We start from the raw sequence: 15,775 nt of genomic DNA, 5'->3' as shown, positions 1-15,775 counted from the left end.
TTATAATTATTTTAAAAAATTTAAAATTTAGATGAGATTAATTTTAAATTGTCAGTGCTTTGGTAGTAGTTTGAAAGGGTTAGAGATGTCAACAGGATAGGATAGAGGCAGAGGATACTTTCCTACTCTTCATCCCCATCTCCAGATTTATTTTTCGTCTTTGTTTTCGTTCTCCGCTATAGAGAAATATTGCTTCTTATCCCTATTTTTCATAAGGCCCCATTCTCTGTGGGGATCACATTCTCCATCTATATGATAGTTCAAACTAATTATTAATTTTCATATGAATAGAGCTGCAAGTATCCATTCTATACAAAAACAACAAAATTTTATACAAAAAATCTAAACGACAAGATGGTGACTTCTTTCGAAATGACGCAGTGGGGGACGCAACGGCGAGTCAGAGGACAGAGTAGTGGACGAGGTGGGAGACGCAGCAACAGAGAGAAAAATAGATACGACGACAGAGTTACAGAAAGGGACGCCACAAATAGAGAGCACGATGCGGTGAAGGTGATGACACCGTGAGGTGTGACGATGCAATGAGAAGGGAGAGTGGCAAGGGAGTGGCTGCAGAGAGGTTGGATGGAGTATGGAAAGCGTTAGGGATCTTTGAATCGAAGAAGGGTTATGCAAATGAGGATTAAGAGTTTTGGGTTTCTATATGTGTGTGTATGTGAAATGACTAAAAAATATATATGAGAAATAAACTATTAAGGGCAATTCAGTAAATTCATGAATTTTGGAGATTAGCGGGGACAAGCGGAGATCCCCGCTCGGGTCCTCGCGCCTGCCTCGGAGGAATTTTGTCCCCTATCCCCATTCCCGCAGAAAAATTTTTCACAGTCGGATCCCCATTCGGGGCCGTCCCTGCATAAATTCTCGCATCTCGGGGAGTTTTGCCATCCTTAAAAAGGGTATTGGTAATAGTAAGAAGAAATTACAACGTTTGATTTTATTTTTTTTAATTTAAATTATAGGGCAATTTACTATAATAAATAAATTGGGATCCAATATTACCAGATTACATAAAATGCAAAACGCATCCCAAAATGTATTTTTCTCATAATCTATATAAATTGCGACAGGGGTACCGCGGTTTACCAATACATTGTAATCCGCTATAGGGGTGTCGCGGATTACGTTCTAGGAAAAATAAGCATAATCCGCGACAGGAGTGTCGCGGTTTATGTGTGAATGACAAGTGTGTATAAACCGCGACAGAGGTCTAACGGTTTATGCATTAGTATAAATACGCTTTAGGGGTCTCGCGGATTACATTTGTGGTGGTTGTAAAGTTTTTTAGAGAGAGAAGGAGAGGTTTTCTACAGAGAGAAAAAGAGAGAAAAGTGTGGGTTGGTTGAGTTGAGATCGGGTCGGGACTATGGCGGAGGCACGCAGTCTTTACAGGCTCAACGGCATTGCGCACGTTGCTGGCAGCATAAACGAAGAGGTTAGTTTGGTTATTTTTACTTAATGTATTTCGTATAATAGTTTTCCAATGATTATGATTTAGGTTTCTAAATTTAGATTTAAATTATTATTTTAAATCATAAAATATTTATTTAGTATTTAATTAATTTAGATTAAGTTCTTGAGTCGTTTATGTCTTTCATTGAATTTTGTGATTATGAACGGTATGTTACCTGTTTAAACTTTAATATTGTATTTTTTGTGTTAGATTACTTTAAATTAGTGTTGGATTTTTTATATGTTTGGTTTCTTCTGTCACATGCTCCAACCGACTAGGTGTATTTATAGTGTCTAGGGATAGCAGAACATGCCTCTGCATGACAGGATCGTACCCTATCTGGAGAGGGCTGGTTTGCACCACCTGACGAGACTCAACGCCAGGTGGTTCTGGTTGGACGAGCCCTTAGTCAGCGCTTTCATTGAGAGGTGGCGTCCTGAGACGCATACCTTTCATATGCTCAGGAGGTTCCTCTTACATATGTTTTGAGCTCCCAAATATACTATGAGATCCATGGACAGATGTATGATGACCTGGCGGACCCGACTTTCACGATGGATATGGACCACGAGGTCGGAAGTTCATAGTTCTATTCCGACTTTGCAGATCTCATCCGGGATGACGACCCTCTGCATTTTCAACACCATACCCCACAAGATCAGGTGCCGGAGACCCAGTCCGAGATGGACGTTGCACAGGGGTACTACTCAGATATGGAGGATATGCAGCGGTACCAACCCCAGATGTATGATCTTCAGGGGTACCAACCCCAGTTTCATGTAGACTTGAATGAGTTTGCTAGCAGCCCGTATGACGTTGTTGGTTGGGCATGGGAAGGACGCCTCCATCTGCATATGGCCTCTAGCATAGCAACGCCAGAGGCCAACTAGAGTGAGACGGGCCGCTCAATGTGGTACAGGGTCGCACCTCCTAGGCGCATTTGGACATGACTCTCACGAGGAGGATGAGGACAGGCAGGAGCCGTAGCTGTTTATTTCATATTTTCATTGATGATACCTATGTATGTCAGATTTGTCGTATACTTTTGTATTATATGATGACACCTATGTTTTCATTGATGTTTAGGGTTTATGTGTATGTTATGTATGTTTTTGTTTACCATACACTTACTTTATTTTATGTTTATGCACACTGCTCATTCACGCATAAACCGCTAGACCCCTGTCGCGGTTTATGCACACTCGTCATTCACACATAAACTGCGACACCCCTGTCGCGGATTATGCTTATTTTTTCTAGAACGTAATCTGCAACACCCGTGTAACGGATTACGTGTATTGGTAAACTGCGGTATCCCTGTTGTGGTTTATATAGATTATGAAAAAAATGCATTTTGGTATGCGCTTTGCATTTTATGTAATCTGATAATATTGGATCCCAATTTATTTATTATAGTAAATTGTCCTAAATTATATCATGTCTAAATTTTATTTTAGTAAAAAATTTTGTAATTCAAAAATTCTAAATTGTTAAAGTTTTTTATAAATGATAACTTTTATTTTTTTAATATTATAAAAATTTTAAATTGAAATTTAAATTAAAAATAAACATATCTAATTCAATATAAATTGTAATAAAATATATTAATTTTATTTTTTAAATGAATTTAAATTGTATTATAAATACCTTCTTATTATTTTGAGAAAATTATATTTTTATTGATACAAATATCCATATCTCGGTCTTGTAAACGAGGATATGAATTTTTTTTTTTAACATATATGCCTTTTGCAAATTAAACGTGACCTTTTATTTACAATGTCAATGAAATATATAAAAAATATTTTTCGCGATTCCATGAGATGTGTAATACAATATTTAGACTAAATATTTTTTTAAGGGGTAATGCTATGGTGCTGAAAGTAATTTTTTTCAATACATGATGAAATGAAGTGGCAAGAAGGAACGGTGGACGCGTGGTTCACCTGTAGCTATAATTGGGGACAACAGCTGATGCACAACAGATGGGTCACAATCATCCGTCAGTTGAAAAAAAGTAGTTGGTGATGTTTGCAGGATAAATTAATGCATAATTGAAAAATTAATTGATGGTTAATGGAGATAATCTCTTGTGACTTTTTTTGGGTATGGCCATACTGACTGGACTAAGAAATGCTCTTTTGAACATAAAACTCAAATTGGGCCATGAAATGCTATTATGGTAATAATAAACAATAACAATATAAAGCCCAGGAGAATAATAATAATAATAATAATAATAATAATAATAATAATAATAATAATAATAATAATAATAATAATAATAATAATAATAATCTTATATATATATATATAGAAAAAAGACAACTATAATTTTATTTATAAACCCTAAATGTAAATTTTATTTTAATAAATACATTAAAAATTAAAATACATTAAAAAAATTTAATATATGAATTAAAAGAAAAATTTAATTATAACAAATTTTTTATTTTAATTTATACTAATTTATTATGTATGTATTCAATTTACTATATATATTTTGTATATAATAAATCGAAATTAGATTTATATGTAAATACCTAAAAATTGAGTTTGCCTAATTCGATTTATATAAATCTATTTAGGACATATATGAAACTAATTTTTATTTAAGACATCGGTGTAATTTTAGTCTCCAATCAATTTATTAACATAAATTATCCTTATTTTTAAAAAATTACAAAACCTTTTTTTATTTTTCAAATTTTAAAAATTTCAGTTTTTAAATTTATTTTACTACCTTTGTTTATTTCAAATTTTATAACTTTGCACTAATAATACTATTAGATTTATATTTTACTTTAAAAAATTACAAACTAAAATCAACTTTAAAAAACTTCTAAATCAACATCAGTTGAATAAAAGTTATGAGATCTTTAATTAACTAAACTTTTAATAATTCATTAATTAATAATTACTTTGTATTTACTGTGCTCTTCAAATTTTTTATAAAAAATTAAAAGATCAAAATCATCAAATTACAAAATACTAACAAAAGTTTTTTTTTTAATTTCTAAATATAATTTAACTTTAATTACGATAACATATTTTATTGTTAGACCCTTTTTGAGGTATCCAAAATTTTTGCAACATGACATTTTTTGGGTCCAACAAATGTTGGGTGTTGACATAAAAAAAAGGTAAAGCTCGAGAAATTAAATAATGATAATAATAATAGTAACCATACTTATAAAATTATAAATTAATTTCAATTATAAATTAGATAATTATTTGTTGGACCCAAAAAATGTCATGTTGCAAAAATTTTAGATACCTCAAAAAAGTCCAACAATAAAATATGCTATCGTAAGTAAAGTTAAATTATATTTAGAAATTAAAAAAAAACTTTTGTTAGTATTTTATAATTTGATGATTTTGATCTTTTAATTTTTTATAAAAAATTTGAAGAGCACAGTAAATACAAAGTAATTATTAATTAATGAATCATTAAAAGTTTAGTTAATTAAAGATCTCATAATTTTTATTCAACTTATGTTGATTTAGAAGTTTTTTAAAGTTGATTTTAGTTTGCAATTTTTTAAAGTAAAATATAAATCTAATAGTATTATTAGTGCAAAGTTATAAAATTTGAAATAAACAAAGGTAGTAAAATAAATTTAAAAACTGAAATTTTTAAAATTTGAAAAATAAAAAAAGGTTTTGTAATTTTTTAAAAATAAGGATAATTTATGTTAATAAATTGATTGGAGACTAAAATTACACCGATGTCTTAAATAAAAATTAGTTTTATATATGTCCTAAATAGATCTATATAAATCGAATTAGGTAAACTCAATTTTTAGGTATTTACATATAAATCTAATTTTGATTTATTATATACAAAATATATATAGTAAATTGAATACATACATAATAAATTAGTATAAATTAAAATAAAAAATTTGTTATAATTAAATTTTTCTTTTAATTCATATATTAAAATTTTTTAATGTATTTTAATTTTTAATGTATTTATTAAAATAAAATTTACATTTAGGGTTTATAAATAAAATTGTAGTTGTCTTTTTTCTATATATATATATAAGATTATTATTATTATTATTATTATTATTATTATTATTATTATTATTATTATTATTATTACTTATTCTCCTGGGCTTTATATTGTTATTGTTTATTATTACCATAATAGCATTTCATGGCCCAATTTGAGTTTTATGTTCAAAAGAGCATTTTTTAGTCCAGTCAGTATGACCATACCCAAAAAAAGACACAAGATATTATCTTCCTTAACCATCAATTAATTTTTCAATTATGCATTAATTTATCCTGCAAATATCACCAACTACTTTTTTTCAAATGACAGATGATTGTGACCCATCTGTTGTGCATCAGCTGTTGTCCCCAATTGTAGCTACAGGTGAACCACGCGTCCACCGTTCCTTCTTGCCACTTCATTTCATCATGTATTGAAAAAAATTACTTTCAGCACCATAGCATTACCCTTTTTTTAAATGGTGTATATTGGTAAATAAAATATTTAATTTATTTATTTATAAAAAAAAATCTTACCAAGCTTTCTAAGTTTCATGGAAAGCCTGGCCAATCATAAAGTCGCAGATTTCAAATATACCCCCGCTAATTCCATTACTCCAACTCTTCTTCTTGTTTGTTCTCTTCAGCTGCAACTTACTCACCTGCTACAACTCAATCCAGTTCTACTGCTACATCTCCTTTCATAAAATCGAAAACTAGGGTTAGGGTTTTCATTTTGGGTCCTAGACGGTCATGGAGGCCGCAGTGATCGATGCCGGCTCAATGCTCCTCAAGGCCGGTTTCGCAGTTCCCGATCAACCTCCTGCATTGGTATCCAGTTCTTCCCTTCTTCTTCGTTTTCTTTCAACTTTCATTTCTCCAAATATGAAAGGAAAAAAAAAAAAAAGCAAATGGTGCTGAAATGCTGAATTTATTGATACAACAATGTGCGCGGCTAATTGTTCTTGTTTTTGGGTATATATGAATCAGATAATTCCCACACAGATGAAGCGAATGCTTGATGATGGGTCAGGAAATGATAATCCAGCAGTAGATGACTTTGCGGTTGATCCAGTGGTGAGAGGTTTTGTAAGTGATTGGGATGCCATGGAGGATTTGTTGCATTATGTACTGTACACTGGGCTTGGATGGGAAATGGGAAATGAAGGCCAGATACTATTTACGGATCCACTTTGTACCCCAAAGGTTTGGATTTTTATGTTTGCAATGTTTGTATTTGATTATTTTTTATGATACAATTGTGTTTTCCCTGGAAATCATTCTTAGTTTCTGGTTATAATTTGTATTTATCATGAAATAGGCTTAGTCCAAACACACATATGCTCTTCTTTTTTGAAATTAATAAAGGGTCCATTAAAATGAGCTTGTTATTCAGCTTATTTAGTATGGCCTAAGTACCTGCAAAGAGTCTTTCGTCCTGTTTGGTAAGCTCATTGAAGCGGCTTCTGAAATTCAAATAAGCTGCTTCAGGCATATTGTGTTCGCTATGAATGAAAAGGCATGTGAAGTCGACCCTTTGCAAGAGTTAGAAACAGCTTTGGCCATAGCCATTTTTATAATATGAAACAATTGACTTTATTGATTGGTTGAAATGCTCTTCCTACATAAGCATTTTGTGAAGTAACTATGTGTACACTATACAGCTTTTAGATTCTACATCTCATTTAGCAAGCTCTTCTGAATCAGTATGTAAGTTGTCAGGGTTGCCATTTTGGAGTGTATATGTCTTAGCAATATTCCACCATTTGTCTCTGCATATTTTTACACAAATCTGTTTTCTCCCTTACTTTACGTATTCCTTAGTTACACTGACCCAGTGGTAAACACTTCGCTACCGGCTATCAATATTAGATATTCACCTTAATCCAGCCCACAGATAGCCCTTTCCATGGCACTGATAACTAAGGCTCTGATACCATTGTAAGTAGCTAAGGAAGTGGGAAACCACATCTTAAAAGCTAGCTATTAAGGTGGAAGAACTACTCGCCTCTCCTTAAATACAAGATGTGGGACTTTGAGCACCCTATAATACCCAAGTCCCCAAGACATTCTTAATGCCCATTTGCATGCCTAAGTTTTTTTCGAGGCGGACTTGTCCCTTTCTTTTCCTTCTACATACTATGTTGTCTGCATGTTATCTGATCTTGACAATGAAACTTGGAGCAACAAATTAATAGCCTTCTTTTCTTGTGTACACACCTGTCAATAACATCTATATATATCATTGTTTTCCAGGCTAACAAAGAACAGTTAGTGCAACTAATGTTTGAAACATTCAACATATCAGGGTTTTATGCATCGGAACAGGCAGTGTTGTCGCTATATGCTGTGGGACGTATCTCTGGATGCACAGTTGATATTGGTCATGGAAAAATAGGTATCTTTGTCTGAAGTAATGGAACACAACTTAATATTTGCTTGAATTCTCTAAATAAAATGTTTTATTTTTTATTTTTTTATTTTTATTTTTTATCTACATGCAATGAGTCAAGTTCTGCATTTTTGTTTCTAAAAATATGTTTATTTATTACATCTAGGGATCTGTAGGCAATAAGACATAAGTTGTGGCTATTTTTTTTAATATGACCATGGAGTAAGGCAGTAAAAGAGAAATTTAGTTACTTTATCATGCTTTAGTGATAAAATAAAATACTACAAACTTGCAGAGTTTGTGCGTCAGTGCGTTTGCTTTAAAATGTTTGACCTAAAATTTTGTCCCTTGCTTATCATTGCATATTCATTTTTCATTGCCTTTCTATGTGCCTTCTATTTAGTTTTCACTTCTGGTTTAAGATTATCTGCATAACTAGGTGGAAAGATTTAGACACTTCTGTTTCTAGTCAGCGTAACTGGAGTTTGGTAGTCTTCCTATGTCAGTCCATGTTTAGTCTGTAGTTTCTCTAGTGGCATCATGGTATTTAATGAGAGAGGGGGTGTGGATTTATGTTGTGGTTAACTTGACTGACATGTATAATTATATTTCAACTATAATTATATTTGGTAAATGTAAATAAGAAAATTTAATAAATTTTTTTTTCTCAAAAAGAAAAATATATCATCATCAAGGTTAGTATATTTCCCTTGCCTTTTCTTTTGGCGGTAATTTCTATTTATCAAACCTAAATTACAAATACAAGGTTACATTTACAGATATGCTGTTAACGATTAATTAGTTAATTTATGACTACCAATACATGCTGAGAACTGGGAAATAAATACTACCTTTGTTTGGACATAACTGTCTATTTTTTTTTTCAAATGAAATTATCCAATTGAAAAATTTGAAAATATTTAATACTTTTCCCCTCTTATTTATCTCCCAATTAAAAGGATGGGCGTAAGTGAAAACAGATCATTCAAGAAGAAAGAGAATTCAGTAAGGGTAATTTTGTAAAACAAACCTAAATTTCTCTAGGATTGACGTTTTGAATCATCTCCTAAATCTATGAGTATATTTAAGACATGACAGTTTTTATCAAATGAATGAAGTAGCTTTTCAATGTTTGGTTTGAGAAGGATATCTATGTTGAACTTTGGGGCTGTCAAAGTACATAATTAGTGTCCACGTGTTTCTTTTCCAATTTTAACTTTGCTCTTGGTTGTACTAGATTATTGGTTAAGTGAAACTTAATCCTCTTGGTTCGGTAACCAGATATTGCACCAGTAATTGAAGGTGCTGTTAACCACATTGCCTCAAGAAGATTTGAGTTTGGAGGTACTGATCTAACCAATTTCCTGGCACAAGAACTTGGCAAATCCAATCCACTAGTCAATATCAGCTTGTCTGATGTTGAGAAAATAAAACAACAATACTCGTGTTGTGCTGAAGATGAATTAGCTTATCAGAAGACCCGGAATTCTTGCCCTGAGGAGAAACATACCCTTCCTGATGGACAGGTCTGCCTTTTGGTTCCTCTATCTAAAAGTTATGGCTTATGGTTCTTGCTGATTTACTTAACAATGAACTTAAGTTTGGTCAAATTCTTCAATCAAATTTATACTGTTTTAGAGCTGACTTTGAAGTACGAGTTAATAGTAGGATGCAAACAAAAATGAAAGGAATGGTGGGGTGAGGAACCAATATGTAGAGAGCAGGGCTTTCCTTGATTTACACAAAGCTTGTGGATGGGAGAGTAGGTAGATAACATTTGTTACCATGGAATATATTTTGTTTTAATGCCTTGGAAACTTTGAATTACATCATTTTGGCCAGTGATATGGAGTTTTATTCTTTTGTGATGTATATAGTAACCAGAGTTTTTGAGGTGTCCCATTTCAAGTTCTCTCCAAGCTGTGTTATAAAAGACTGTTTGAATTTTTAACATAGCTAAGCTGTGATTGGAGGAATATCAAGAAAAGGCCATGTTAAATGGGATTTATTTCAAGACTCACAACAATAGAGTTAATTGATTATAGTTATTTTAAGCTTTGATGGGGATATAGCCAATCATATGCCTCAAGGTTTTGGGAAATGATGTTTACATGGTATTATAGCTTTATAACAAATTGGTCTGAAGTTTAATCAGTGTTGCTCGTATTCTTCTAAATAAATTAAATTTTAGCATGTCATAAAGTGAGCATGCGACCGGTTTATTGTTTATTCATAAGCTCAATAAATTCTTAGGGTATGTGGGCACAGTATCAAATATGAAACCATTTGTGCATGTATCTTACCTAATAGCTTTGGCGTTTAGGAAAGATGGTTCATCACATGCTTCTATTTTCAATGATTGAAATGTTAAACTTCTGTAAGCCAAAGATTATCATTTCATAATCATGAAGAGTATCATAGATTTATTGAGAAGAAAATAAATTGTAAATTGCTTCAGTATAGATCTATTTCTTCTTTACGTGACAGTTATTTAATATGGATTAGTATTTTTCACTCAAATATTTGATGGTTTGTAAAGAATTTATTTGAGCATGTATTGCAAGTAGTTGGTTTCCTCAATACATTTTTCATATTATGAATCATCACAGAGAATGGTCAGAAAGGCCATGGATTTCTAGTGCCATAGATGTGATTTAATTCTTCTCCAGCACCCAGTTTATGGAGCCAAATTGGTCACCAGTCTCCACTCCCCAGCCCAGCCTAAGCCTACGACTTTCTCCTTTCTTTTTTCTTAACTCTGCTTTAACCACGTGTCTTCTATAATTTATGAATTATGACTTAATAATCTAACAGCTGAATTATGTTTAGGTGATAACAATTGGAAGAGAAAGATATACTGTTGGTGAAGCTTTATTCCAGCCATGTCTATTGGGTTTGGAGGCTCATGGCATTGTTGACCAGCTTGTTCGAACTATTTCAACTGTGTCATCTGATAATCATCGGCAACTCCTGGAAAATACTGTGGTCTGTGGTGGCACTTCTTCTATGACTGGTATATTATTATTTCCCTTAGTCTCAGCTACTATTTTGACCTGCTATATTTTTTATTCTTTCTCCTATTTAAATAATAATTGGCAGATCTTTGGTCTATGTTTAAGATGTTGGAATCACTGAATTTTCTGCTTTCTGAGTATCAGGGTGCCATGTTTCTTTTTGATGTTGGAATGTGGTTCAACAATTTTACTTTGTTATATTGGATTATGGTACAACTGAATATTGGTCCATTATATCCTCTTGTCCACTTCCAACCTTGATATCAACAAAAGAATTAAACTTATGAAATGAGGCATTTTAAATTTGGAATAATTGCTAAGGCATGATTATACATGTTATTTATTATTTAATTTCATTTTAATATTTGAATTGACAGATAGGATTATATGATTTTAAATTCTTTATTTTTGATAAAAGAACATTGTTAAGACAATGACAAGAAAAAGGGAGATAAGAAAAATCCTCGTTAGAAACATAGCTATCAATCTTTCGACATGTTTGAGAGGGAAAATCTTGTAAAATGATTATGAGCATTATACCAAGCAGAGGCCAATATCGAATTCTATAAAACTTGGTCATTTAATATCCATCATTGAAGATGCATGCGTTGCATTTTTTTCTTTTTTGTCTTATACATTAGCTTGTGGTCTTATAAACTGGTCCACTTGTATCTTTCTTCATCTTAATAAACTTCCTCTTTTGTCTCTACTTGTACTACTAGTGGACTGACGATTGCAAATGACTAGATTATGGTGTGCCACTACTGCTATAACAACGTTAACCTACTCTAGAGTTGGCTTTAATACACTGAGACCTCAATATTTTCGAATATACATTGCCATCTACTAGTACTTAAATTAGTTGTTACACCATAATATATCTTCTTTAGAGCCTTATGTAGTGAATGTATGTAAAAACGTGTCTAGATCTGTCTATCTTTAGATAAATAGAGGAGTGATATTTGAACACCAAAGTACTTTTTTTTTTTTTTTTTTTGTTTAAACTTTTGCAGAAAAAGTACTTATTTTATTTTGTGTTGTTTATTTGTGCTTCTAAAAAAGGTAAAAGCAGAAAATAAGTAGTTTTTCAGAATTTTTGAGAAGCAGGTATAACATAATATTACATTTTAAAAATATTAAATAATTAGTTATTTAAAACTAATTATTTAGTATATATTTTATATCCAAACATAAGCATGACAACCTTTATTCTAACTTTATTAAAAAAAGTACTTATATATTTGTTATATCCAAATACTTTAACTACTTAAAAAGTACTTTTATAACTACATTCAAATACAAAATAATTTTCTAATTATCTTTTTGCTTTTGCTTTTAAAGAAGTATTTCTTCCAGCTGCACAACCAAATAAGCCCATAATATATTAAATAAACTATATTTTACTATTCTATTCTTCAGTGTTTTTTGATTCCGGTTTCTTCTTGCCAGCAAGTAAACCACTGTTTTTTAATACATCAGTTTATTTAGTTTGTTGATGGCGAATTGCTAGTCATCTACAGCAATCTAATATCTTATTTATGAGAAACCTGTTGTTTTGCCTATTTGCTATGGCATGCTAATGTAGTATCGGTGCAGGGTTTGAAGAGAGATTTCAGAAGGAATCTAGCTTGAGTTCATCTGCTATTCGACCTATGCTGGTTAAGGTAAACCTCCTCCCCCCGTCTTCCCCTTATGCGAAGTACATAGTGCAACATGTCATGTAGCCATTATATATTTTTGGTAACTTTCCAACAGAAATACTAGGTTAATGTAACTGCACAATTTGGTGGTTGCTGCTTTTGTCTACAATTTATCATTTTATTTGTTTCCTTTTACGAGTAACATGCACTCGGACCGGCATAAGCATAGTTTTCCCTTATCTCAAGAAATAAGACTGGTGCTGATCTCCACACTTATTCATTGGGTCAGTTTGGATTGGCTTTTGAAAAAAGTACTTATTTTTTTCATCTTTTTAAAAAAGATCTTTTTTGAACAGAGAAAAATTATTTCACATTTGGATAGGCTTTTTAAAAAGTGTTTTTAAGTATTAAAAACCTCTTTTGCTTTTGCATTTTTCTAAAGTAGGGTATTGCTACCTTTTAGAAAAAGCAAATAATTTGCTCTTTTTAATAAAAATATTTTTTTTAAAAGACGTATCCAAATAGATTTTAAATTGAATAAAAGTACTTTATTTTTTAAAAAAGGTATTTTTTTCATTAAAAAAACCAATCCAAACTAGTACATTGTCATCCTATAACTGTACTTAGATAAGCTTTATTATTATTCATGTTCTAGTTTAATTTTTCACTTGGTGGGTAATCTCTGGCTTATTGCAGCCTCCGGAATACATGCCAGAAAATTTAACCATGTATTCTGCATGGGTGGGAGGGGCCATACTAGCCAAAGTAGTTTTTCCACAAAATCAGCATGTAACTAAGGCAGACTATGACGAAACTGGACCTTCGGTGGTTCATCGGAAATGCTTCTAACAGAATTCATCTGCACGATTTCTTCAAATGGCCAGTTCCTAAGCACTTTTATTAGAGCATGTGGTAGGCCTCGATTAACTTTATATTCTAAATGCTTGTCTTGGTAGATGTCTAGCTGTTTTTGCGATTTAAAATATTTTGGTGGATCTCCATTAACTTAATCCAATCAATGTTTCCTTCCACCAATGTCCATGGTTGATGCTTTTGGTAGAAATTTCTTGAGAGAAAATCATGTAAACACGTATGTCTGTGGCAATAGCAGGTTGCTTATCTTTGTAATGAGTAGAGCCCGAAAGGGGTTGTTCCTCCCTTGGTGACCTCTACTTTCTCCCTGTTCTCTACGCCTCTTCTATAGTAATTGGTAATTTTTATTTTCTTGTAATTTGCTATGCCCTGCTGATAATACTTTTAATTTGTTTTAAAAAAATTGGTTAGATACACATTTAAAATCTAGGGATAAGTATGATTTTGGTCCCCAACGTAGAGGCTGAAAATTTTTTTCGTCCCTCGTCTTTTTTTCGTTCTAAAATGGTGCCCAAGATTTCAGTTTGTTTTAAAATGGTCCTTCGGACCAAAATGCCCCTATCCCTTCTTCTCCAAAATCATGCCACCACCACCACCACCACCACCAGAACCAGAACCACCACCACCACCCCCACCCACTGCCACTCCATCACCATCTCCATCACACCAACCAAAACTCAGAAAATCAACAACATCATCGTCATCCTCATCAGAACTCAGATCCAGAACTCAAAAACTCAACTCAGAAAATCATCATCATCATCAAGAACCCAGAATCAGCAACAACAATACTCCAAATTCAAATTTTAGCAACAACAATATTCCACAACAAATTTCACAAAAAAATACAGAAATTTCACAAAAAAATTCAATTCACAGAATTCACAGAAAAAGAAGAAGAAGCGGCGGACGGCGGGCGACGGTGCGGCGGTGGGATCGGCGGTAAGAAGAAGAAGAAGAAGAAGCGACGGGCGGTGGTGGGTGCGGCGGCGGAAAGAAAAAGAAGAAGAAGAAGAAGAAGAAGAAGAAGAAGAAGCGGCGGCGGGCGGGGGCGGTGGTGCGGCGGCATGGGTCCCCTTCCTCTCCCCTCCCCCCTTCCCCCCCCTTCTCCCCACCCTCCCCGCTTCTGGATCCCCCCTTTCTTTCTTTTTTTCTTTTTTCTTTTTTTATTTATTTTATATTTATTTTATTTTATAATTTTTTTAATAAAGGGTAATTTGGTAATAAAAAAAATATAATTGGTAAAAAGGACGATTTTAAAACAAACTGAAACTTTAGGGACCATTTTAGAGCGAAAAAAAGGCGAGGGACGAAATAAATTTTCAGCTCTTACGTTGGGGACCAAAATCATACTTAACCCTAAAATCTACTAACATGAAAATGGCAAAGTACAAGCATGCCTAAGTAGAGCCATTTTTTAGATCTTTTGTACTAGTCTCGACCCAAAATGAATGCCTAAGTAGAAACTGAAAAGGTTTAAAGTGGTGGTGATGTGTAAATGTGGGAGAGAAGAACTATAAAGTAGCTTCTTTCCCTTTGTATTGCATTTGTCATAATAAATCTGCTAGTGAATACAATAAAATATAATGATATTCTTTGTTGTAATGAAGTTTCATGTGCATGAAAGTGTTTAAAATTGAAAATTAACTGTCTTTGTTACAGTAGTCATGGAGAAAATCCAGTCCCCTTGAAGTTTGTATAATGGAGAAATGGAGAATACATTCCAAACTCTGCACTCTAGCTTTCATACTCATTCGCAGTTACTATTATTTCAGAGTTAAGAATACTTTATTCGTTTAGGTTGCAACATTAAAGATGAACAAAGAATGTTTATATGTTTTTCTAGTTTTATGTCAAAAATGGGCCAATTTGTTTAAAAGGAAAAGTACATTTAACTATGAAGCAATGTTAAGGATACAATGCTTCTGCAAATGTCTTTTTTCCGTTTTGTTTAATCTATTTTTAAATTTAGCTTTACAGTATGCTTTTTTCCGCAAGATTTAAAAAAAAAAAATTAAAAAATGCTCTTAACTTTTTAGTTTGTTTTAATTTTGTCAATAACGTTTTAAATATTTTCAATTATACCCTTAAACATTAACACCATTAACTACTAATGGTAAATTATAGGGTACAGATTTAAATATACAGATATTTCATTTGAGTACAAAATTATTGACGCTAGGGTACAGATTTAAATATACAGATATTTCATTTGAGTACAAAATTATTGACGCGTGTTGTGTCTGCTAGGGGAATGACATAAGAAAGAGAAAATGTTAATGTATATAACGGGTTTGTTATTTTATTAAGGTATAGAAATAAGAGACAATATATACAGATATTTCATTTGAGTACAAAATTATTGACGCGTGTTGTGTCTGCTAGG

General features: G+C 32.3%; 1 protein-coding gene across 2 annotated transcripts; it reads left to right on the top strand.

The window, feature by feature from the left end:
- The first annotated feature begins 5,894 nt into the window (after positions 1 to 5,894).
- Positions 5,895 to 15,362, top strand: LOC112770867 (actin-related protein 7). Of its 2 annotated transcripts, XR_011875797.1 has the most exons (8): positions 5,895 to 6,301; positions 6,461 to 6,676; positions 7,727 to 7,868; positions 9,144 to 9,388; positions 10,692 to 10,875; positions 12,473 to 12,540; positions 13,213 to 13,428; positions 15,052 to 15,362. XR_011875797.1 is itself a non-coding variant. In XM_025815338.3 (7 exons), exons 1-7 carry the CDS (start codon positions 6,224 to 6,226, stop codon positions 13,363 to 13,365), a joined length of 1,086 nt encoding a protein of 361 aa, XP_025671123.1. In that variant the 5' UTR covers positions 5,895 to 6,223; the 3' UTR covers positions 13,366 to 13,697. The 2 variants fall into 2 exon arrangements, 1 of the variants encoding a protein (XP_025671123.1); XM_025815338.3 differs by lacking the exon at positions 15,052 to 15,362 and having other exon boundaries at positions 13,213 to 13,697.
- The last annotated feature ends 413 nt before the right edge of the window (positions 15,363 to 15,775 follow it).

The sequence above is a fragment of the Arachis hypogaea genome, chromosome 18, assembly GCF_003086295.3.
Source record: "Arachis hypogaea cultivar Tifrunner chromosome 18, arahy.Tifrunner.gnm2.J5K5, whole genome shotgun sequence".
NCBI lineage: Eukaryota > Viridiplantae > Streptophyta > Magnoliopsida > Fabales > Fabaceae > Arachis > Arachis hypogaea.
Note: the sequence above shows the minus strand (reverse complement) of the source record. Positions and strands in the feature narration are given on the sequence as shown.